The sequence below is a fragment of the Elephas maximus genome, chromosome 4 (genome assembly GCF_024166365.1).
Source record: "Elephas maximus indicus isolate mEleMax1 chromosome 4, mEleMax1 primary haplotype, whole genome shotgun sequence".
Classification (NCBI taxonomy): domain Eukaryota; kingdom Metazoa; phylum Chordata; class Mammalia; order Proboscidea; family Elephantidae; genus Elephas; species Elephas maximus.
The window spans coordinates 56,796,586-56,818,942 of NC_064822.1; the positions used below are offsets into that span (position 1 = coordinate 56,796,586).

The window sequence follows — 22,357 nt, forward strand, 5'->3', positions numbered from 1 at the left end:
GTCTCTCAGAGGCTGGTGGAGGCCGCTGAGGAGGCTGACCTGAACCATGAATTCAACGCCTCTCTGGTGGTGAGTCCTCCTGTGTTCAGAGCTGGTGCTGGGAGGGTTTAATGACTAACCCCCAAACCCACCCAGGGCCAAGGCCACCTGAGTACAGGATATGGAGGGTTTGTGGAGGTTCAGCACTAGCTTTAAATGTGCACAGGATTTGTGAGAACCTACAATAGTTTGTTTTTTGAAATGCTCCCAAGTCTTTTGGGAAGGGACTTATGGACCAGGTAAAAGAGAAAACTATTAAGAACTGGTGTGGAGGGTGTAGAGTGACAATCCACTCATGTGATAGACATTTATTACCCCATGCCCATAGGCAAAGCAATGTGGTAGCCTCTAGGAAGATAAGAAGATAAATGAGTGAGGCATATTCTTGTCTTCAAGACACTCAGAGAGCAAATAACTCTAGTATAAAACATGCAACAAGTCCATACAATAGGGACAGAATAGCATGAGAATGCAGAATAGGGTAGCAGAGGCACACACAGGAATCTTTGCAGAGAAGGTGGTGTTAGTCCTGGGCCTCAGACCGAGGGGAATTTGGGCAGGTATAGATGTGAAGAAGGGAGCACTGGTGGTTCAGTGACAGAATTCTGGCCTTTCATGCAGGAGTCCTGGGTTCAATTCCCAGCCAATGCACCTCACGCACAGCCACCACCCATCTGTCAGTGGAGGCTTGCATGTTGCTATAATGGTGAACAGATTTCAGAGGAGGTTCCAGACTAAGACAGACTAGGAAGAAAGGTTAGCAATCTACTTCTGAAAATCAGTCAGTGAAAACCGTATGCAACACAATAGTCTGATCCTCAAGCAATCTTGGTGACCTTTCCAAGTGACCTTGGAAAAGAAGGTGGGACACACAGTAGGGGACCTTGAATGCCAGCGTAGGGCATCTGGTCTTCATTCAGCAGGAAGTGGTAAGTAAGGAAGGGTTTGCGAGGGGAGTCCCAGACGGATTTACGCTCTAGAAAGCTAACACTGGCAAAGTGTTGGGTATACCAGGTCTGAGGCGGGGGAAGCAAGGTGGGGTGTTGTAGCAACCGCCCTGGCAAGGGCTGTTCAAGGTCTGGACCAGATAGTTGTGGAGGGATCTGGGAGGAGAGCCTGATTCTAGCTCCATGGGTGGTACTCCTACCAATCCCCCTACACTGTGTGAGACACAAAGCAGATGGCTGGCTCTTCAGACGGGGCATAGAGAGCCACAGGCTCTCCCGTCTTTCTTTTTCTCTCTCACCCTGCATGTCCCTTGTGTATGGGATGTCGGTGTCTGGCTCGTTCCCCTCTGTCCCTAGTTTGACTATTACAACTCCGTGCTGATCAACGAGAGGGACGAGAATGGCAACTTTGTGGAGCTGGGAGCTGAGTTTGTCCTGGAGTCCAACGCACACTTCAGCAACCTGATGGTGAACACCTCCATCAGCAGTGTGCAGCTGCCCACCAACGTGTACAACAAAGGTAACACACGCCACCCCACCCCTGAGCCCCCGCCTCCCAGCATGCCCTTCTCAACTGCTTTGGAGGTAGTGAAGAGTGGTGGTGGTGGGACTGCTGGGTTTTGTTTTGTTTTGTTTGTGGTAGAAATATATATATAACAAAACATTTGCAAATTCAACAATTTTCCCCTGTACAATTCAGGTACGGTGGTTTTTCAATGATTTGCCTCCATTTTCCTGAGAAACCCTGCAGAGTCATAAACTGTCTCCCCAACCTCCTAGACTGGGAATGAGAAAAATTATTCTACACAAGCCTGGGCTGAGAGAAACTGGGATTAGAGGGTGTGAGTGTAGCTTTCCAAATGAGATGTAGAGGGAACATCTAAACTACATCTCTACAGGAATTAGCTCTATGTGTGTGTGTGTTTGGTGTACTACACTTTCCCATGAAGATTCTCCTGTATCTCACCCTTCAGACCCTGATATTTTAAACGGAGTCTTCATGTCTGAAGCCTTGAACACTGTTTTTGTGGAGAACTTCCAGAGAGACCCAACATTGACCTGGCAATATTTTGGCAGCTCAACTGGATTCTTCAGGATCTATCCAGGTAAGGACATTGGGCAGCATCTCCAGAATCCTCTGGGCTTCTTCTCCGGAAATAAGACAACAGAGCTTTGAAGATGGCCCCTGCTACTCAAACCCCCAGTGAATGGGCTGACCCCCAGCCAAAAAGTACTTGGAACCCACTCTTTGACACCCCTCAGTAAATAGCTGTTGAAAGAATGAATGAAACCGTCAAACCCCATGGTAACCAGACAATTGATAATCCTATCCCATAGAAAACATTGCGAGAGAGCTATTGTGCAAAGGAAGATAAAACAATCCTTCGACTTAAGAGATTTATATCCCAATTGGAGAAAGGAGTCATACTCACTTGAAATGTTCAACATCAATATAGGAAATGTCACAGGCTACCACGTGGAAACCCTGGTGGCATAGTAGTTAAGTGCTACAGCTGCTAACCAAAAGGTCACCAGTTTGAATCCACCAGGTGCTTCTTGGAAACTCTGTGGGACAGTTATACTCTGTCCTATAGGGTCACTATGAGTCAGAATAGACTCGAAGGCAGTGGGTTTGGTTTTTTGTTTTGGTACCATGTGGCTAGTGGTCAACCTAACAAATAGAGTGGGGATGGCTCCTTTGCCTACCAACAAAAATAGAAAGCAAAAAACATCTACCACAAAGTTGGCATGATTTTTGCCCCTTTTTCCTTCCCATTTTAAATAATTCACTTCCATATATCACCCCAACCCATTTTTATATTTTAGCACACTGTCCAGAAAGTCTTAAAGTTGCCCTGCTTTTCTAAGACAGGAAACCAGAAAAGTTCTAAAGGACCCCTCTGTGTTCCCAAGCTGGGAAAGCCAATCCCTGTCTTGAGGTGCAAAGTGACCCTAGAGCTCACAGAGTTCCCATCATTAGCCTGCTCCTCCTTGTGCTTCTCTGACACAACCTACAACTAGCCGTTGGTTCTATTTCTGTTCTCTGGAACTGTAATGAATAAGTGTATTCCTCTCGCATGTAGCAGCCCTTTAAACGCCTGAAGACTTCAAATATCCCTCAAGTCTTCTCCAGGGTAAACACCTACAATATCTAAAAACATTCATGCCACATCAGGGCTTCCAGAGACGCCAAATTGCCTGCAGACAACACAATGCAGATGTGAGCTCATCGGTGTTAGTACAGAGGAGATATTTCTCACTTTGATACTTAGGTGCACACACCTACCCACACAACCGTATATAAATACTGGCCTTCAGGTAGACAGTATTGAATTGACCATAATCCTTGGTTCATGAACACTATACTCATTGGTTCATGCAGGCCCATTTTACTTTATTTATAATATAATGAATGTTTACATATCACCAACACAAGACCTAGAATATTACCAATAATTTGTATTTTTTTTTAGGTGTACATGCTCTTTCCTGTCCCTCTGCCCTACTTCCCCATTCTCCCTGTACCACCCAGCTCCCACCCCCTGAACTGGCCGGGTAACCACGATTCTGACTCATAGCGACCCTATAGGACAGAGTAGAACCGCCCCATGGAGTTCCCAAGGAGCGCCTAGTGGATTTGAACTGCCGACCCTTTGGTTAGCAGCTGTAGCACTTAACCACTACTCCACCAAGGTTTCCGGCCAGAAGCTTATCACTCTATTCAGAATTTTTTGTCTGTTTGTTTCATTTTATCTCATTTATATGTCTGCCTAAACAATATATGTAAACCCTGGTGGCGTAGTGGTTAAGAGTTATGGCTGCTAACCAAAAGGTAGGCAGTTCGAATCCACCTGGCGCTCCTTGAAAACCTTATGGGGCGGTTCTACTTTGTCCTATAGGCTTGCTATGAGTCGGAATGGACTCAACGGCAACGGGTTTTGTTCTTTTTTTTTTAAACAATATATTGTTTTGCTTTCCTTATTTTTAGACTTTTAAAACCTGGTTTTGTATACAGTCTTTTAGAACTTGCTTTTTTAAATTCAATATTACTACCAAGATTTTTCTGGGTTGTCACATACTTAGTCATTTTTGTTACTGTATAATATTCTTTGGAGTAAATATATCACAGTTTATCTATTCTCCTGATCCCATTTAGGTTGTTTCCAGTTCTGGGTTTTGTTTTGTTTTGGGCTTTTAAGAACAGTGTTGCTATAAATGTTCTTGTACATGTCTCCTGAGACACATCAAAACAGTTTCTCTTGGATGTATATCTAGGTGTGGAATTGCTAGGTCTTAAGATACAACAGTGTCCAATTTTGACAAGAAAATGACAGATTGTTTTCCAAAATGCGTGTACCAATTATTTCCCCATCAGCAATGAATAAGAAAGTCTACTGATGCACATTCTTTCTAACCCTTGGTATTGTTTTTAAAAAATGTTTGCTAATAATCTTTTAGTATAAAACGGCATTTCGTTGTGGTCTGGCTTTGCATTTCTTTGATCACTTGTGAAGCTGAGCATCTCTTTATATGTTTATTAGCTATAGTTCTTCTTCTGTGAAATGCCTGTTAATGTCTTTTGCCTTTTTTCTATTGGATAGTTTTTTTTTTTTTCTCTCTCTCTTGCTTCATGTGTAGGTGTTCTTTGTATATCCTTGATACTAATCTTTTGTCAGTTTTATGGATTGGAAATATCTTGTTCTAGTTTTGCTTGTCTTGTAGTTTTCTTTCAGTAAGCTTTTGGTGAGCAAAATTCTTCATTTTAATGCAACAAATTTATTAATCTCTGACTCCAGAAATTCACCTCTATTTTCTTCTGATAAACCTATTAATTACAGTAAATTATAACCTTTTTATGTACGGCTGGATTTGGTTTACTAATATTTTGTTTAGGACTTTTACATCTGTATTTATAAGTGAGATGGTCCTGTAATTCTTCTTTCTTGAACTGGCCTTGTCTGTTGTCAAAGTTATATCAGCTTTATGGAATAAATTGCAGAGTATTCCCTTTTTATTTGGTTTTTAGGAGTGTTTGAATAATATTAGAGTGATTAATTCCTTGATGCCTACTAGAACTCATCTTTAAAACCATATGGGCCTGGTGTTTACTTTATGGGAAAATTTTAAACCCCTTCCATTTATTTAATACTTACAAGACTAATACGGCTTTCTATTTCTTCTTAAAATTTGATAAATTACATTTTTCTAAGAACTCATCTATTTCACCTAATTTTTTGAATTTATTTACATAAAGCTATTATTCTCTTCTTATCTTTTTAATCTCTTCTGTGACTATACTTATGTCTCCTTTTTATTTATAGTATTGTTCATTTTTTTCTTTATCAATCTCCCAGTGGTTTCTTTATTTTGTTAGTCTTTTGAGAAATCGTCTTGTCTTCGTCGATCACTCTGTATTGTTTCTTGGTTTCCTATCTCATCTATTTCAGCTTTATTTTTCTTTGGATTTATTCTGTTTTGCCTTCTCCTGACTTCTTAAATTGGACACTTAGCTTTTATTTTTAGCCTTTTGTCATTTCTAAAATAAGCATTTACAGCTACACATTGTCACTGGAAGCTACATTTAAGCTTATCTCACAAGTTTTGGTTGGTAGTGTTTTAATTTCATTTGCATCTGAGTATTTTACAATTTTCTTGTGATTTCTTCTTTGACCTTTGAATTATTTAAAAATACATTTTTTAAATTTCCAAATATATGGAGATTTTATACTTATCTTTTTATTATACATTTCTAGTTCAATCATTTTGCAAAGTCAGAGAACATGGTGTACTGACTACATGGAATTAATTGAAATTTGTTTTATGGCCTAGTATGTTGTCAAGTTTTGTAAATATTCCATGTGTATTTGAGAACTGTTGGATGAAAAAATCTATATAAGTCATTAATCAAGCTTGTTAATTGTGCTGTTAAAATTTTCTATATCTTTGCTGATTTTATGTCTGCTTGACCTATCAATAATTGCGACCCCTGATAACCCTCAATATACTTTTTATTTTATGTTTATTTTGCCTGATATTCATAGAGTGGCAACCATGTTTGCCATATGTATATGGTGCTGTTGCTATTAGGTGCTGCCAGACTGGTTCAGACTCATGGCAACATTATGCACGACAGAATGAAACACTGCCTGGTTCTGTACCACCCTCACAATTGCTATGTTTGAGCCCATTGTAGCAGCCACTGTGAGGGGCTTCCTCTTTTTCGCTGACCCTCAGCTTTACCAAGAATGATGTCCTTCTCCAGGGGCTGGTCCCTCCTGATAACATGTCCAAAGTCTACGAAACAAAGTTTCATACATATGTATACGTATGTGTGTGTGTGCGTGTATATATATGAAACATAATTTCCCATCCCTTTACTGCCAACCTTTCTATGTCATTTTGTTTTAGCTTTATCTCTTAAAAATAATTAATAACTTTTTAATTTTCATCCAAATGGACAGTCTCTTTTACTAGTTGGCAAGTTAAGTACATTTACATTTATTGTGAACATTGATATATTTGAACTTGGTATCACTTTATTTTTTAAATTTTTACTTTCCCACTATTTTTATGTTTCCTTTTTTGATCTTTTGCTTTTTTTAATGATTAAATTTTTCTGATAAATCTCCTCTTCTTCCATTATTTCCCATTTTAAAACTCTCTACCACTCTGGCACTTATGCCCCCTATTTTTATTCTTTTAGTAATTACTCCTGTAATTTTATTAGGCATACAGGTAGCCCCCAACTTACAACAGGGTTCTGTTCTGATGACTCCATCGTAAGTCAGTTCTGACATTAGTCAAATGCCTCATTTTTTTGTTTGTTTACCATTTATTATTATTGCCTTTTATTATCAGCATCTTCATAAATCCAATCTTTATTGTCTTTTGGGGTTGAAAACATTGCATATAAACTTACAAACACATTTTAATATATACTCACCCCAGTGCCGTCGAGTTGATTCCGACTCATAGCAACCCTATAGGACAGAATAGAACTGCCCCACAGAGTTTCCAAGGAGCGCCTGGCGGACTCAAACTGCCAACCCTTTGGTCAGCGGCCGTAACACTTAACCATATACATACATTAAAAATACACAAATCATAAAAATTTACTCCAACAATGAAGAAGAGTTAGACAACATTGGCATTTTGCAGTAATAACTCCACTTATAGAAGGTTCTGGATCATCTGGATTATCCCTGGGAATGGGGGTGGACTTCCTAGTCAGAAAATTAATGAAAGTTGTCTGTATGGTCCTTTTCTTTTTTTTCTTCATATATTTCATGGTAACATCTCACTGCTTCCCGAATCTGCCTGTCAACTTTAGCAAAGTGATCAGCATTCAGGTCCATGTTTTCAAGAAGCTGAAGCCCCTAATTAAGTTTAGAAAACCTTCAGCCAGTCCTTTCGCATAAAATTTTTTGAAAAGTTTCCTCCTCCCTCTTCCTCGTTATTTCTTTCTTCTTCAGCATTTCTTTCCTTTTCAAAATCCATCAAGTCCTGATCTGTCAATTCCCCTTCTTCGTGATCCAAGAACTGTTCCACATCGGTGATACCAAGTTCTAAATTCAGGTTCTTGCCATGTGGATGATTTTTCCACCAGTCTTTTCCATCATATTATCCTGATCAAATGATTGCAGCATGTTTACATAACTCAGCAATTTTTTCCACATCCCCTGCATGCATTTTCCCAGGAAGATGCAATGTTTCAGCCTGCTATACAGCAGTGTTTTGAAGAGTAAATCATAAAATTGAACATCCATGAGTGAACACCTGAGAATGATAACATCGGCAAATTATGCACTGCAGCATTGTATGTAGTACAGATTACTAAAGATAAGATGCACAAAATAAATGGACGGTTGTAAATGTGGTTGGTTGTAATGCAAATACATCGTAAGTCGGGAACTACCTGTATTTAACATAACAAAATGTTAAAATTAAATAACATTTTTACCCTTCTCCTAGTCAAAAAGACCTTAAAACTCTTTCATGCCTCCCCCCATTCTGACTTCCATTCTATTGTCATATGATATTTCACATTTTTTCATCTGCACAAACTAAACACTATTACTGTTATTGGATACAGTTATTGCTTGTTTGGATTTAACTACTTGTCTATCTTTTTATTTGTTTGCTTTTTCTTCATGCATCTCAGGCTGTCTTTCCAAGATCACTTTCCTTCTTTTTAAAGTAAATCCTCCAGAAGTTCCTTTACAGTGGGTCTTTTGGTGGTAAACTGTTACATTTTGTGTTTATCTATAATTGTTCTATTTTATCCTCATTCTTGAATGATAGTATTTCTGGGAATGCAATTCTAAATTAACAGTTCTTTCTTCTCAGCACTTTAAAAATATTTTCCCATTGTCTTCTAGCTTCCAGCGATGTTGAGAAAATCTGCTGTCGATTTAACTGCTGTTTCTTTGCAGGTGTTCTGGCCTTTCTTTCTGGCTGCTTTCAAGGTCTTTTTGCTTTCGACATTCTGCAGTTTCACTATGATGCATTTATATGTGGATATCTTTTTATTTATCCTGCTTTGGGTATACTATACTTGCTGAATCAGTGAATTTGTGGATTTATCAGCTCTGGAAATTTTTCAGGCATCATGTACTTAACCATTTTCTTTCCTATGTGCTCTCCCTTTTCTATTTTGGATCTCCAATCAGACATATATATTGAACCTTCTTATTCTAGCCTCCACAGGATTCTAGGCAAATTCTTCAAATATACAAATTCTCTCTTTCTATGAATAATCCACTATCCTTTTAGATTTTTTCAACCTAAATTTTTTTTTTTTCATTTTTAAAAGTTCCCTCTTTTTTTTTTTTTTGAAGGCTGACACTTTATTTCTTTCTGTATGTTTCTGTTTCTTATTTCCTCAAACATGGTTACTCTATATTTTGTATTTGATATTTACAACATCTGAGATCTTTGAGAGGCTAAGTCTGATGATTCTTGACTCTGCTGCCTTTTACTCATAGGAGCTGCCTTTTTATGTATTTAGTAATCTTTGCTCATGAGGGCATGTTTGTAGGAATTCTGCAGGTCTGACTTTGGAAAGCTTCCTCTAAAAAGGATTTCCTTGTATTTCTGCCAGGAATTGAGGATATTCCCATACCAGGACCACCCACACCATCTTCCAAGGTTTTGGTTCAGAGTCAGGAGCCTCAGACTTAGCTTCTCCTTTTCATTGCTGTTCTGAAGATCCAAATGCCCATCACCATGTTGCTACTGGAAAGCAGCTATAGGATGACCCCACTTTTCATTGCTACAGGTCCAGATCAGACCCCTGACATTCAAGCTCCAGCCACATGAACTCCACCCATGGCTCTCATCCATACTTTCCATCTTTCAACATCATCTTTCTCCATATCAAGTCTTTGGCTCCTTATACTCCTGGCCCCTGCCCCTCACCCTTGGGACTCTGTTATCATTAGTTTGGGGGTGTACTACCTGCAAATCTCTCCTGTTTTTGAGAGACCAGCAAAGCCTCAAAGAGCATATCTTGTCTGAAGTCTAACTGCTATGGAACAGCAAATCCTTTAGAACTCCTCGTCATTCATGATATTGCCATAATTTTTTTTCTACTTCAAATGCAACATATTACAATTTTAACTGTTATTTTTAATCTTCTTTATTTGAATCCACTATTCCAAATTGTTAAAATCCTATTGAATAGAGATTCTATCATGAATCATATCAGTGTTATCAGTGCTTTATGTGTATCTAGCCAAGTATTTGATTACATGAATAGGACAAAATCGACCATAGCACTTCGTTAGGTTAAAGGAAGAGCTTCCATATTCATGTATTTGTTCTTTCATTCATGTAACAGGCATTTATTGAGCATTTACTCTGCCAGGTGCTGTCAGACACTGCACTAAGTGCTGGGAATGCCTGTCCTCAAGGAGCTTACAGCTGCATACCCACATCATTTCTCCTGACCCAACTAACAGAAGGGATCATGAGCACTAATGAGTTTAACCTGACTAGTGGCAGATGGGCTAGCAAGAAGAGCACTACATTGGAAAACAGGGTATCTGGCTCTCTTACCACCTTGTCTATGCTTTGATAATGGATGTTAAAAGTCACATCTCACAAATGGGTTGCAGGCCCCACATTTAGGGATCTTCCCTATAAAATAACCCCATTTGAGATAGGGGCAGTTTACATGGTGGGTGATCCTCCATAGAGCAGGCTCCCTCATTGCCTGCTGCCCCAATTTACAGAATATAATCCATGTTCCTACACCCTGTTGCCCAGATCTCAGCTGGCTCTGCCTGGGGATCATGGCCATTCTGGGTGTCAGCACCCAGCCAGGGGCTCTGGGGAAGCCTCACTGAGCTAGTGAAAGAACCAGCCTTTATTTCCCCAGGTATAAAATGGGCACCTGATGAGAATGGAGTCATTGCCTTTGACTGCCGAAATCGTGGCTGGTAAGAACTCATAGGGGAAAAATCTCTGGCTCCTAGTTCTCCTATACTCTTTGCCCACCCCCTTTAACACCCCACCTCACCAAAAGGCCTAATCCAGCACAAAGCAGGAAGAATTGCCAGCTAGATGCCTCCCTTCCCTCTACAACTGCCTTTGCTGCAGGACTGATCATCTAGAACTGATAACGTTTCTCTTTCTCAATTTAAACCTCCTTCCAGAACACTGGACTATCCTCAAATGCACCTTCTGTCAGGATCTCCTCTCCCTTGCTGCCCCTTCTCTGGCAGATTTGTAACAGACACTCAGGGTGAAACCCAGCTCTCTCCTTTCCCACTGCCAGCCCCGTAGGAACTCTGGTTGGTCTAAACCAAACAGGACCAGGGTAACCACCAGGATTTGACCTTTTTCCCACCTGATGGCCCATTGAGTAGGCACATGCCCAACTACATCAAGCCAAAATGGCTTCAGACGTATGCCAAGTTGTTATAGGACACAACAAAATTTATCATAGATGGGGCCCTGAACTTTGAATGTATTTGGGCCAGAATTTGAATAGAAATAACTGAAAACTCTTGGTCAGGGGGTTATTTGACTTTGGTTTTCCCATCTTCTGCTTATCCCTTTTCTTTCCATTTCTTCATGCCAAAGGTACATACAGGCTGCTACTTCTCCCAAGGACATAGTGATTGTAGTGGACGTGAGCGGCAGCATGAAGGGGCTGAGGATGGCTATTGCCAAACATACCATCTCCACCATCTTGGACACCCTGGGAGAGAATGATTTCGTTAACATCATTGCGGTAAATGTGCTTTCTTGTTCTAGAGCAGTTCTCACTCCTTTGAGAAAATAATTTCTTCTACCTGCTCTAGAATGACCAATACTTGATGCCTCCTACTATAGATTGATTCTCTTCTCTCGAGCTGGGCTATTACGCTAAGGTCCATGGTCTGTCCTAGCCCCTGAAATTATATATAAAATGCTGTGTACATCCATTTTCCTGGGTCCTATCTTTCAATTTCTTAGAGAAGTCTAGGATCTAATAAAGGCGAAGAACCACTGACCATAAGTAAATGCCCAGTTTATTCCCATTCAGATCTATTCTCCAATCTGATGTAGAGTGAATGATCCCCAGGTTCCTGCTTCACAACAATTCCAGTCCTCCCCAGTTCTTTAATCTCATCAAATCCAGAAGAATTGGAAGAAGGGGGAAAGTAGGTGGTGTGAGCCTAGAAAGGGAACAACAAATCTGGGACCTGTTTTTACAGCAACACTTCCCGAGGGCAGCTCCACCTATCCCTAGAGAAGTGATGAAGTAGAGGAATAAAGAAAAAAGGGGGGACAAGTTAGGATGCTATTTTGAAATGCAACAAAAGTGGGCCATTTGAATCCTCTGAAGAGGCAGAGCTGACAGCCACCTTGGGGCTTTGAAGGGCACTAGAAGTTCTACCTGATCCAAAAGTTCTGCCCACAGCCTGTCACATTGCCCCAAATCCCGATCTTTAGTGGAATCTACTTATCTAGCAAAGTAATGCCAAGGCAAAATTGTCTAACTTGTAAATAATCTTGCTGGGGTACAAGAATGCCCCCCCCATTCCTGTATTTCCAGCCCACACTCTCTGAACTGCTCCCTGGAGGCCTCCCTCTGTTTACCCACCTGTGTCACCCCTAGGCCCTACCTCCTCATCTTAATCCTCTCTCCGTCCTGTTCCTGGGCCTGCAGGAGTGACAGGACGGCCACAGAAAATAGGTTCCATCACTCCACAAGAGTGGGACAGTGTGAGCCTATCCCTCAGAGCCTTTCTGCCCTCCCACCCAACCCTGTCTTCCCTCTCCCACCCCCCAGCTTTTTCAACAGATTGGGAAGTAGAAGTTCAGGGAAGTGTTCGCTGCCAACATTCTCCCCAGAGCACCCATGCTGTCCTACTGCTTGGTCACCACTATCTCCCCTTCTTTCCTTCTCTCGTTTATGCAGAAGTGCATTAAGGACGTCAGAGCAATATGGAAGATTTGAGTTTAACTATCTGGAAGTGGGGTGATTAAGAGAAAGGGAGGACAAGTAATAATTCATTTCCTTCCCCACCCCACCCTCTGTTGATAGCAAAAGGACCCCTTCATATACACACAGCAAAGAGAAGAAAGCACAGAGCCTCATCCCGCCATGAGGCCTGTTGGGGAGGGGGTGCACATGGAAGGTTCTGGGCTTCCCTGTGGGGGCACCTTGTCTGATCTTTGAGGAAGAGACCCAAAGGAATTCTCTCAGCAACTGCATCTTCTCTGAACTCTGGGAAATGAATGTCCCTCAGCCAGCCAGCTCAGAAAAAGCCCAGAATTCAGATATGAGAGAATTTTTAGAGTTCATAGGCCCTGTTCTTCTTCCTACTCTCTTCTCTCTAGTATGAAAAGTTGCAAAAAGTAAAGTATACCCCAAGATAATAGTAAGCACTTGTCTAGGTGAACCTCACCCCTGACCACCCTATGAAGTGCCTAAGCTTCTTCACCAGGCCCTGACTTTCTAACTAATCCTGTTTATTCTTTCTTCGCCTCTCCCCACCGCAACCGTAGTACAACGAATATGTTCATTACATTGAGCCTTGCTTTAAAGGGATCCTCGTCCAAGCAGATCGAGACAACCGAGAGGTGAGTGTCCACTGTGGCCTGATGGTTCTGAGCCCCTGTTCCTGCTAGGATATTGAGGTGTCACCTGCGTAGACTGCTTTGATGGCCCCCTTGTACTTACTCCATAGCACTTAGAAAGAGGGCAAAGCAAATTTGTGGTTAACCATGCAAATATGCCCAAGAAATCTCTCTTATAAATATGGTACCTACCTATTTACAGGAAATAGTGAAAGGCTGCATCTAAGGGAAGCTCGGCTATTCAGGGGCTAGTTTTTCACTCTGTGAATGACCCAGGACTCAGTCCCCCTCTTTGCCTCCCCCGTGGGCCTTTTCACTCTGTCAGTCTTCACGGGAACTTCCTCAAAAGGAGAAGAAATTCAAACTCATTGAGTTGAGTCCTTTTCTCTGGTAAAAGGCCAAGGAGGAGAGGATGTGGCAACTGTTTTTTAAAGGGACATTTTGTGTGCCATAAATCCTTCCTTCTGTGGTGGGGAATTTGGGTTTGGCTTCCTCTTGAATTTTGGCCCATAGGTTGGTTCCTAGAGTCCCTGGCTGCCTCCACGTCTTCTCCTGTGAAATGCTCACTCACCATCGAGTTAAGGGCTAGGATGTTGATGTTCCTGAGACCACAGGAACTTGGGTGTTGGCTCCCAGGAGATCATTCCTCATCCCTGTCCCTGCCCAGTTCTCTGGTAGTGCTCACACTTGGCAGTATCCTTCCAGTGCAGGGGATACAAAAAGTCATTCTCTCCTAGTTACCTTGAGGCCATTTGAGAAACAATTATTGCAGGGGCTCAGCCCACGAAATTAGGTGGATCATGAAGAGGTGGAATCTGCAATGGTGTTCTTTTGGACAATACCTCTAAATAGTCTCCTGAATTTAGACCAAAGATGAAGGCTTGCTGGCCCACTCAACCCCTTGACCTTTCTCAAATTTTTTCACTCATGACAGCATTTCAAACAGCTGGTGGAAGAGCTGATGGTCAAAGGTGTAGGGATTGTGAACCAAGCCCTGAGTGAAGCCTTCCAAATCCTCAAGCAGGTATGCGCACCTGAGGAAGTCAGGGGAGAGTGACAGGGATAAGAGGTGGAGGTGGAGGGAGGGCAGTTCACAGCCCGCAGTCATGGTGTCCTCCCCTTCCCCACACAGTTCCAGGAGGCCAGGCAAGGAAGCCTCTGTAACCAGGCCATCATGTTGATCACCGATGGTGCCGTGGAGGACTATGAGCCAGTATTTGAGAAGTATAATTGGCCGGATCGCAAGGTTATCCTCCTAGTGGGGGTTCAAGGAGGAGTGGAAGGGGCCAAGGGGAGAGTTCTCCTGCTGCCATGGATAGGACAACCAGTGGGACCTAGAAAAGCCAGGGCTGCACTGAGTTCAAGTGTTCTGTCCCACTGTTGTTGTGTGCTGTCAATTCCAACTCATAGCGACTCTCTCTCTATGACAGGGTGGAACTGCCCCATTTTTTTTTTTTTAATCTTTATGGCAAAATGGATTGATACAGTGGTTACAACAATGGGCTCAAACATAGCAATGATTGTAAGGATGGCACAGGACCAGGCAGCGTTTAGTTCTGTCGTACATAGCCTCGCCATGACTCGGAACGGATTCAACGTACCCAACAACAATGTTTACTGGAGCTATGTCTCGATTTGGTGGTCAAAAATTATGTCAGTCCTAGGTACTGAGAAATCATCCCTGGGTGGTGCAAAAGGTTAATGTGCTAGGCTACTACCCAAAAAGTTGGAGGTTCAAGTCCTCCCAGAGAGCCCTCAAAAGAAAGGCTTGGAGATCTACTTCAGAAAAATCAGGCATTGAAAACCCTGTAGAGCACAGTTCTACTCTGACACACATGGGTTACCATGAATCAGAATCATCCCAACGGCAACTGGTTTTTAGGCACAGAGGTCTCAATGAAGAGGAATGTGAGGGCAGTCAGGATGAGGGATCAGAATATGGTTTTGAGACATGAAAGTTGCTGGACTGTGAACCTCAGCCTTATACCTGCTCCACGCTCACCTTGGCCCTGGGCCAGTCATTTTGCTGCCTGGACCTTAGCATCTTTTCAGATCACAAGGAGGTGTTGTTGGTGTTGTTAGGTGCCATCGAGTCCGTTTTGACTTATGGTGACCCCATGTGAAGAGTAGAGCTGCCCTGTAGAGTTGTCCTCATGATCGTCTTTACAGAAGTAGAACACCAGGGTTTTTTCCCATGCAGCCACTGGGGGGATTTGAACTCTCATCCTTTCAGTTAGCATCTGAGCACTTAAATGTTTGCGCCATCACGGTACCACTTGGGGGAATCCAAAGCCTGCAAACTGGTTGACCCAGCATCTAAAACCCACATAAATAAAGTTAGCATTACTATGGCCAGGAATGATTGCTGTTTGTGGAGAAAATGTCTGCTGAGCCGCTCTGTGTCTTGTGGATTAGGTCCGAGTTTTCACCTACCTCATTGGGAGAGAAGTGACTTTTGCTGACTGCATGAAGTGGATCGCGTGCAACAACAAAGGTAGGTGACATGTCAGCCGAGTGAGTGCCTTGTAGCCCACACCTGAGCACAAGTGGGACACCCAGAGGTGCTGTGTGCAGGCTTCTGCACTGGCGCTGTGCAGTGAAGTGGTGATGTGCGAGGAATGACAGGACATGCCCTCCTTCTTCTTATTTGGAAAAAGTGAGACAAATTGTGGATTGCTCCATAGAACCTTGAGTAAGTGCTTGATGGTGCCTTCAGGGCCTCTTCCTAAGTCATAAGTCACCTGAAATAGAACTTAGGAGTCATCTCTCCAGTGTTTGCAGAAAGGAGAAGAGCTCTCTCTTCAAAAAAAAAGAAAAAAGCCTGACACAAAACCACAATACCGAAACCAGGACGAGGTAAAGGTGGAACTAATATTTTAAGTGTAAGCTCTCTCTGGTGTCTAGCCTTCATCCTTCTTGCTGCAAACTAAGCCCATTTGCTCTGGTTCTGCTGCCAAACAAAAAACAGAGGGTCGCTGTTTTCTTTGGAATAATTTTTAGTATGCAGACAGTCCTGGCCTATTTCTAACCAGAACCCAAGACCTGGGGCTCACTGTGCCAGCTTGGACACTGTTGATTCAACAAAAATCTGTCAAGCATGCATTTACTCTGAACCTGGTACTGTTTGTAGGCCCTGGGGAATCGAGAGTGGTCAGAACAGGCTCAGTCTTGCTCTTCCTACTGCCCAGCATGGAAGACAAACAAATAAACAAACTGGAAATTCTGTAATTCTGGAGGGGCACAGATTATGCAGGGTGCCGGGGGCACAATGGGAGAGGTGCTTCCCTCAGTTTGGGGAGTCAGGGAAAGCTTCTTGAAGAAAGGGTTGTCTAAGCTGAGACATGAAAAACTGGTAAGATTTAGCCAGACCTAGTGAGCAAGGAAGGGTGTTCCAGGCAGAGGGAAGAGCATGGACAAAAAACCTGAGACAGGACATATGTTGGGAACAGAAAAATGTCCCGTTTTACCTGAGTGTGGGATGAATGTTTTGTGGGAGGTGGTGAGCAATGAAATCAGAGAGGTGCTCATGAACTAATTCACTCATAGCCTTAAAGCCATTTGGTCTTTAAATGTCACTGTGGCTACATAGCGAAGAAGCTATAGCACCCCACCTCGTAATCTGAGGAAGGACAATGATCAGAGAAACGAGGAGGCTGAGCAAGGAATTACTGTCTTAGATTGGGTTGCCTGAACACAGACTCTGAGACCTAGAGTTGCAGGCAGAAGTTTTACTGGGACGCAGTCTTGGGAGATACACCCATAAGGAAGTGAGGGAGGCAGAGTTGGGAGAAGGAGCAGCCAACCCTCAATGTGATTGCACCTGAGACCTCTGCTGTCCCTATGAGAAGCTCTGGGACTGCAAGTGCCCTCAGAGTTCTCCCAAAGTGAGGTAGGACCTGGGCCTTTGAATTCCCCTTCAGTACTGATACCCTACGGCAGCCCCTGGAAGAGATATAACATTAGGGGAGGTAGTTCCTGGTGGCCCAGGGCAATTCCCAGTGAAGGACCCAGCTGTGAGGCATCAGCAGCTGGGGGAAGGGTGCTTGGCCCCTGCAGGGAGATTTTGAGTGGAGCCCCACATCACTACAGCCACACAATCTTTCCCTCCACCAGGCTACTATACGCAGATCTCCACACTGGCAGACGCCCAGGAGAACGTGATGGAGTACCTGCATGTGCTCAGCCGCCCCATGGTCATCAACCACGACCACGACATCACCTGGACAGAAGCTTACCTGGACAGCCAGGTGGGGCTGTAACAGCTGCCCCAGAGTTAGGGACCCTGGGGTATAAGTCGTGACTTCCTGGGTCAGGAGAGGAGTCAGCATAATATACCTTCTTAGGCAGAGCTATGAAGGGATGAATACACCCCCTCTTTCATGCATTTTCCCCTCCTTCTCCTGACACCCCCCAGCCCAGTAGCAGTTTCATGCCCATATGCTGTTCTGGATGCCAGAAATCCTCCCAGCAAACCTGCCCAGGCCTGCCCCATGGACAGAGCCCTCTGTTCCAAATTTGTTTCTCCTGCCTTCTCCCACTGGGACTCGCCGCCCTCATTGTTCTTCCCCCCTACCTGTGGAAGAAAAAAGTTTGACCAGTCATTCACAATCAATCATAACGCTTAATCATGTGCTCTTCTTTCCTGGGTACCTGCATTTTCACAGAAACTGCCTGTGGGCAGCAATGACTTATACAAAGGAATAAATTATCAAAGGTAAAATTTCAGATGAGCTGTTTTGGGGGAAGAGGAACCTTCCTGGGACCTCTCAAATCACGTGTGCAACCATCTGCTTCAGTGATGATGTTTCAGCCTGAGATTAAAAGAGATCTAAAAATACCGGATTAAATCAGATAGAAGCGTGTTTCTCCCTCACGTAAAAGAAGTCCAGAGCTGTTTGGCCCTGAGCTGATGAGGAGCTCTCTGGTCATCACTGGCCCCTCCTTCCTACTGTCCCCTTTGCCATCCCCACGTATGACCCTTGTCCTCCTGGTCCAAGGTGGCTAGTGGAGCTCTAGTCAATAGACATCACATTCTGAGCAGCAAGATGGTGGAAGGAGAGAGGAGCATGTCCCACTCCTGTAAAAGGAACTTCTAGGGAGTCTTAGATGACACTCGAACTTATATTTCATTGGCCCATGTTGACTCCTAGCTACAAGGGAGGCTAGGAATGCAAACTTTCAGCTTTGCTTCTGACTTAACTCTGTCTAAGGTCAGTGGCATACTTACCTCTCTACCTATTAATAGTAGATATGAACCATCCTGCCAATTTTGGAAGAAAAAATTCATTAATCTACCTTAAAGGGGTTCAGCCAATAAGGTCATACTCAGGAAATGCCATCCAACTATCACCAACTGCTGTTCTCAAAGCAAGTGCTCAGAAGAGAAAAGCTTCCTTCATTGGGGTATGTTTCTCCTTTCATTGTCTAGGTGTTCTCAGGACCCTGTTCGGGGCAGATACCATTGACAGAGAATGATAGAAAAAGCATGAGAGTAAGAGAAAGAGAGAGCACGAATGAGACAGAGAGAGATCGATTATTTGTCTTTCTTTGTACTTTGTCTCACACTTTTCACTCTCTTCCATTTTTTACCATCCATCCACCCATTCACCCATCCCTCCCTCCCTCCCTCCCTCCCTCCCTCCTTCCATCCATCCATCCATCCATTAGCTACCACGACCTGAGGAGGGGACCACCACCTCTCCAGTAGACACTGCTTGTATGCTTCCTGCGTGTGTGAGTGTTTGTGTTCATGCCAAGGGAGCTGGCAAAGGGAAGGCTGGGTTTGTACTCACAACTTCCAGAGCCTTGAAATCCAAGAGGGGAGCATGGACCCTGGCTAAGGGTGGCTTGCAATGTTTGAGGGTGTGTTTGGAGAAGGGACACAGAAGGAGAACAAAGGTGAGAAGCAGCATAACCTTGCTTCCCTATAATGCCATAAAAATGATTTCAGACAGATTGTGCCAGGTCATCCTTTAGCATTTCATGGACATCCTAGCCTTCCAGGCCCCTTCTTCCCCTCATGTCGACATATGACAGCACAGTTTTATCTTTGCTGTAAAAAATGGCAGCTGTCCTCCCAATAAGGAAGACCCCCTAGTCCTTACGTCTCCTCTCTTTTCCCTGCCTCTCCTTCTCCCTGACTTAGGAGTCCCCATAGTCAAGGGTCATCTGTAAATTTCCTGGATCCAACTTTGAGAACTTCTGAGTAGAGGATGTTCCTCACTGAGCCCAGGGCAGGTCTCCCACCTGGCACAGATGCCCAAAGACAAGTGTGTCGGGACATCTGCACGCTGCACTGGGATCCTGCAGAGTGGGAGATGACTCCTAAGGGAGAGGGCAGGTAAGAGGGGAAGAATGGGATTCCCTGGAGAAGCTGGGGAGAAGTACCTATGGCATCATAAATTCATAACTCAAGGAGACTTAAGAGCATTCATCTTGTCCATATTGATGTGTCTGAGCTGGGAACAGAATTGCAGCTCACTTTAAGAAAACCTTACTTCCAAACTAAATTGAAAAATCAGATGAAGTAGAGAGAAGGTACTTGATGGCCAAATATTTCTTCGTTGTCCGATAATGTCTACTGCAGGCACCCATGACTCGCAGCTTCCTTAGGTTTACCTAAATGAGGGTCAGATGCTTAAAAAGTGTCAATGCACACCTCTTTTCAGGAACCTGTCTTCATTTTAGAGGGAGGCACATAGGTAGAGCCTCACCATGCTGCCCTTTCCTAAGGTAGCTGGAGGAGGCAGCATGGTGAGATAGGGAATCAGAAGGAAAACACCCTCGGAGGTTGGGAATGACTGAGTGGAGAAGAGGTTGAGGGTCTATCCCATGTGTGTTAGGAATGACCCCAAGGTGGAACTACAAATAGACTGTGGTCTGCCCTTGTACTTCAGTTCCATGTGTGTCTGCTTGTGTTTGTGGATGGGTCTGGATCTGAGTCCTTCTCCTCCTTGAGTGGCCCCCTTGTACCAACTTTGGGTCTATATCAGAGATTTTTCAGCAAGTTTTTTCTGTGCTAAACCTCTTTGTTCCTGAACATGTGAGGGATGGGCCTGTTCTATGGGTTCATGCTCATCCTTGGCATGACTGAGATATGAGAGCTCAATGAGCAAGTTTGGAAGCTGGGCTGTGGGCTCTGGGGTTCTGAGACTTGCCCTGTCTTAGGACTGTCTTTGGTAAGTGATAACCAGCTTGACCCTCCACTACAGCCTACCTTTCTCATCCACCATTTCTGCCAGTTCCCTGTTTGCAGAGAAGTGAAACTTCATTAGGCATTTCTTCCTTCCCATTGAAAGGTGACACCATGTAGTTGATAGCAGTGATGGTGGACTCTCCACACTGTGTGCCGTGAGCAGGGAAAACTGCTGGACCTCCTGGGCCTGACTCTTGTCCTTTGCTCTTTCCTCTTTGACAGCTCTTCACCTCGCAGGCACAGAGCTTGATGCTCCTGACTACTGTGGCCATGCCTGTCTTCAGCAAAAAGAACGAAACGGTGAGTGGCCACTGCCTGAGAGACTGCAGCAGTGATTAGAACTTTGGGCCACTGGCCAGCATCTTTAGACCAATGGCTTTTAACTTGGCTGGGCAACAGAACTACCTTGGGAAGATTTTAAATGCTTATTCCCAGGCTCTGTCCCAGACTAGCTCCACCAGAATCTCTTAATCAGGAGTTGGAGGGTCCATACTTTTCCAAAGCTCCTTCAGTGGTCCTAATGCAGCTGGCTTGATGCCAGTCCACTGTGTACTTGGAGCCATTTCTCTGAGGAAACGGGGCTGGAGAGGTCATCTGCCTAGTCTTCCAGCAAAACCACACTTAACCTACCAGCTTAGGCAGACTCTAACTGTTTGTAAAGGCCTCTGGTGAGAGAATTTCCAGAACCTTCCATCCTCCATCTGGTCAGGAAATGTTCCCTTATAGGTATCATGTGGTTCAGAGCACCTGTAGATTCTCATCTCTAGATTCCCAGTACTTTGCCTCTGCTGTGAAGATTAACATTTTATTCAACTTTGTATTTCATTTAGATACTATAACTTAAATATTAATAGTGAACATTAATCTTCTAAGCAGCTGAGATTGCTCCTGGGACTCTCTTGATAGGTTCTAGGTTTTTATTCCAGGGAGCTCAGCCAAAAATTTAGTGGCAGAGGAAGAACCACTTGAGGCCTAAGCAGCTTCCATTTCTGAGCTCTGTAAACGCCTCGGGTCCTGTCTGACCCTGCTCACAGGGAAGCTGTGTGTCCCCTAACCCTAGTGTCTTTTCTTCCAGCGATCTCATGGCATTCTCCTGGGTGTGGTGGGCTCTGATGTAGCCCTGCGAGAGCTGATGAAGCTGGCACCTAAGTACAAGGTGGGCCTGGGTCAGGTCCCTGAATGGGGGTCACAAGCCCCCCAGGAGCTGCCCCAGGCAGTGTTAGGACCCTTTCCCCAGCAGTGGCAGCCAAGTCCAGAGCTGGGCTGGGGCCTCTCCATTTTGTCTCCAGAGCAGGGTGGGTAACAAGGTGGGTGCAGTGGCCTGGACTCCTGAGTCCGTTGCCAGTGTTCCCTGTAATTTACTCTGTGGCCTGCAAAAAGTTCTTTCCTTGGGTTATGCCTCAGTTTCTCAACCTGCTCCTCCATGCTGTGCAGTCCTGTTTTAAGAGTGAATGATATTATATCATCAAAGCACCTAGAGCATGTGATCGGGAAGGGTCAGGTAGCAGTATAGCACAATTATTGTTGCTATAAACGATAGAATTTGGAAAAGACTTCAAAATTAAAGGATACAGTCTTCAAAAAGTTAAACACAAAATTACTAGATCACCCAGCAATTCCACTCCTAAGTATTGACCCAAAAGAATTGAAAGCAGGGACTGAAACAGATATTTGCATACTAATGTTCTTAACAACATTATCCACAATAGCTAAAAGGTGGAAATAACCCAGTTTCCATCAACAGATAAATAGATAAACAAAATGTGGTATATGCATACAATGGAATATTATTCAGCCATAAAGAGAAATGAAGTTCTGATACATGCTATGACATGGGCGAACCTAAAACATTACATGAAGTGGAAAAAAAAAATTAAGTGAAATAAGCCAGACATGAAAGTGCAAATACTACATGATTCAACTTATATGAAATATCTACAATAGGCAAATTCATAGAGATGGAAAGGAATTAGAGGTTGCCAGAGGCTAGGGAAAGGAGCCCTGATGGTGCAGTGGTTAACCTCTCGACTGCTAACTGAAAGGTCAGTGGTTCGAACTCACCAGTCCTTCATGGGAGAAAGATGTGGCAGTCTGCTTCTATAAA

The 22,357-nt window shown here is 43.7% G+C and overlaps 1 protein-coding gene and 1 non-coding gene across 2 annotated transcripts in view; both read left to right on the top strand.

The window, feature by feature from the left end:
* CACNA2D4 (calcium voltage-gated channel auxiliary subunit alpha2delta 4) overlaps positions 1–22,357 on the top strand; it is a 112,752-nt gene that overhangs the window by 11,549 nt on the left and 78,846 nt on the right. Inside the window, exons 4-15 of the mRNA XM_049884806.1 lie at positions 10–69; positions 1,344–1,506; positions 1,961–2,092; positions 10,366–10,426; positions 11,073–11,223; positions 12,987–13,061; positions 13,993–14,082; positions 14,191–14,304; positions 15,474–15,552; positions 17,172–17,305; positions 20,476–20,553; positions 21,329–21,409. Coding sequence (XP_049740763.1) covers positions 10–69; positions 1,344–1,506; positions 1,961–2,092; positions 10,366–10,426; positions 11,073–11,223; positions 12,987–13,061; positions 13,993–14,082; positions 14,191–14,304; positions 15,474–15,552; positions 17,172–17,305; positions 20,476–20,553; positions 21,329–21,409 — 1,218 coding nt within the window. The remainder of the gene's footprint in view (positions 1–9; positions 70–1,343; positions 1,507–1,960; positions 2,093–10,365; positions 10,427–11,072; positions 11,224–12,986; positions 13,062–13,992; positions 14,083–14,190; positions 14,305–15,473; positions 15,553–17,171; positions 17,306–20,475; positions 20,554–21,328; positions 21,410–22,357) is intronic.
* TRNAE-UUC (transfer RNA glutamic acid (anticodon UUC)) lies at positions 620–690 on the top strand. The gene has a single exon. It is a non-coding gene; the product is annotated as a tRNA-Glu (tRNA).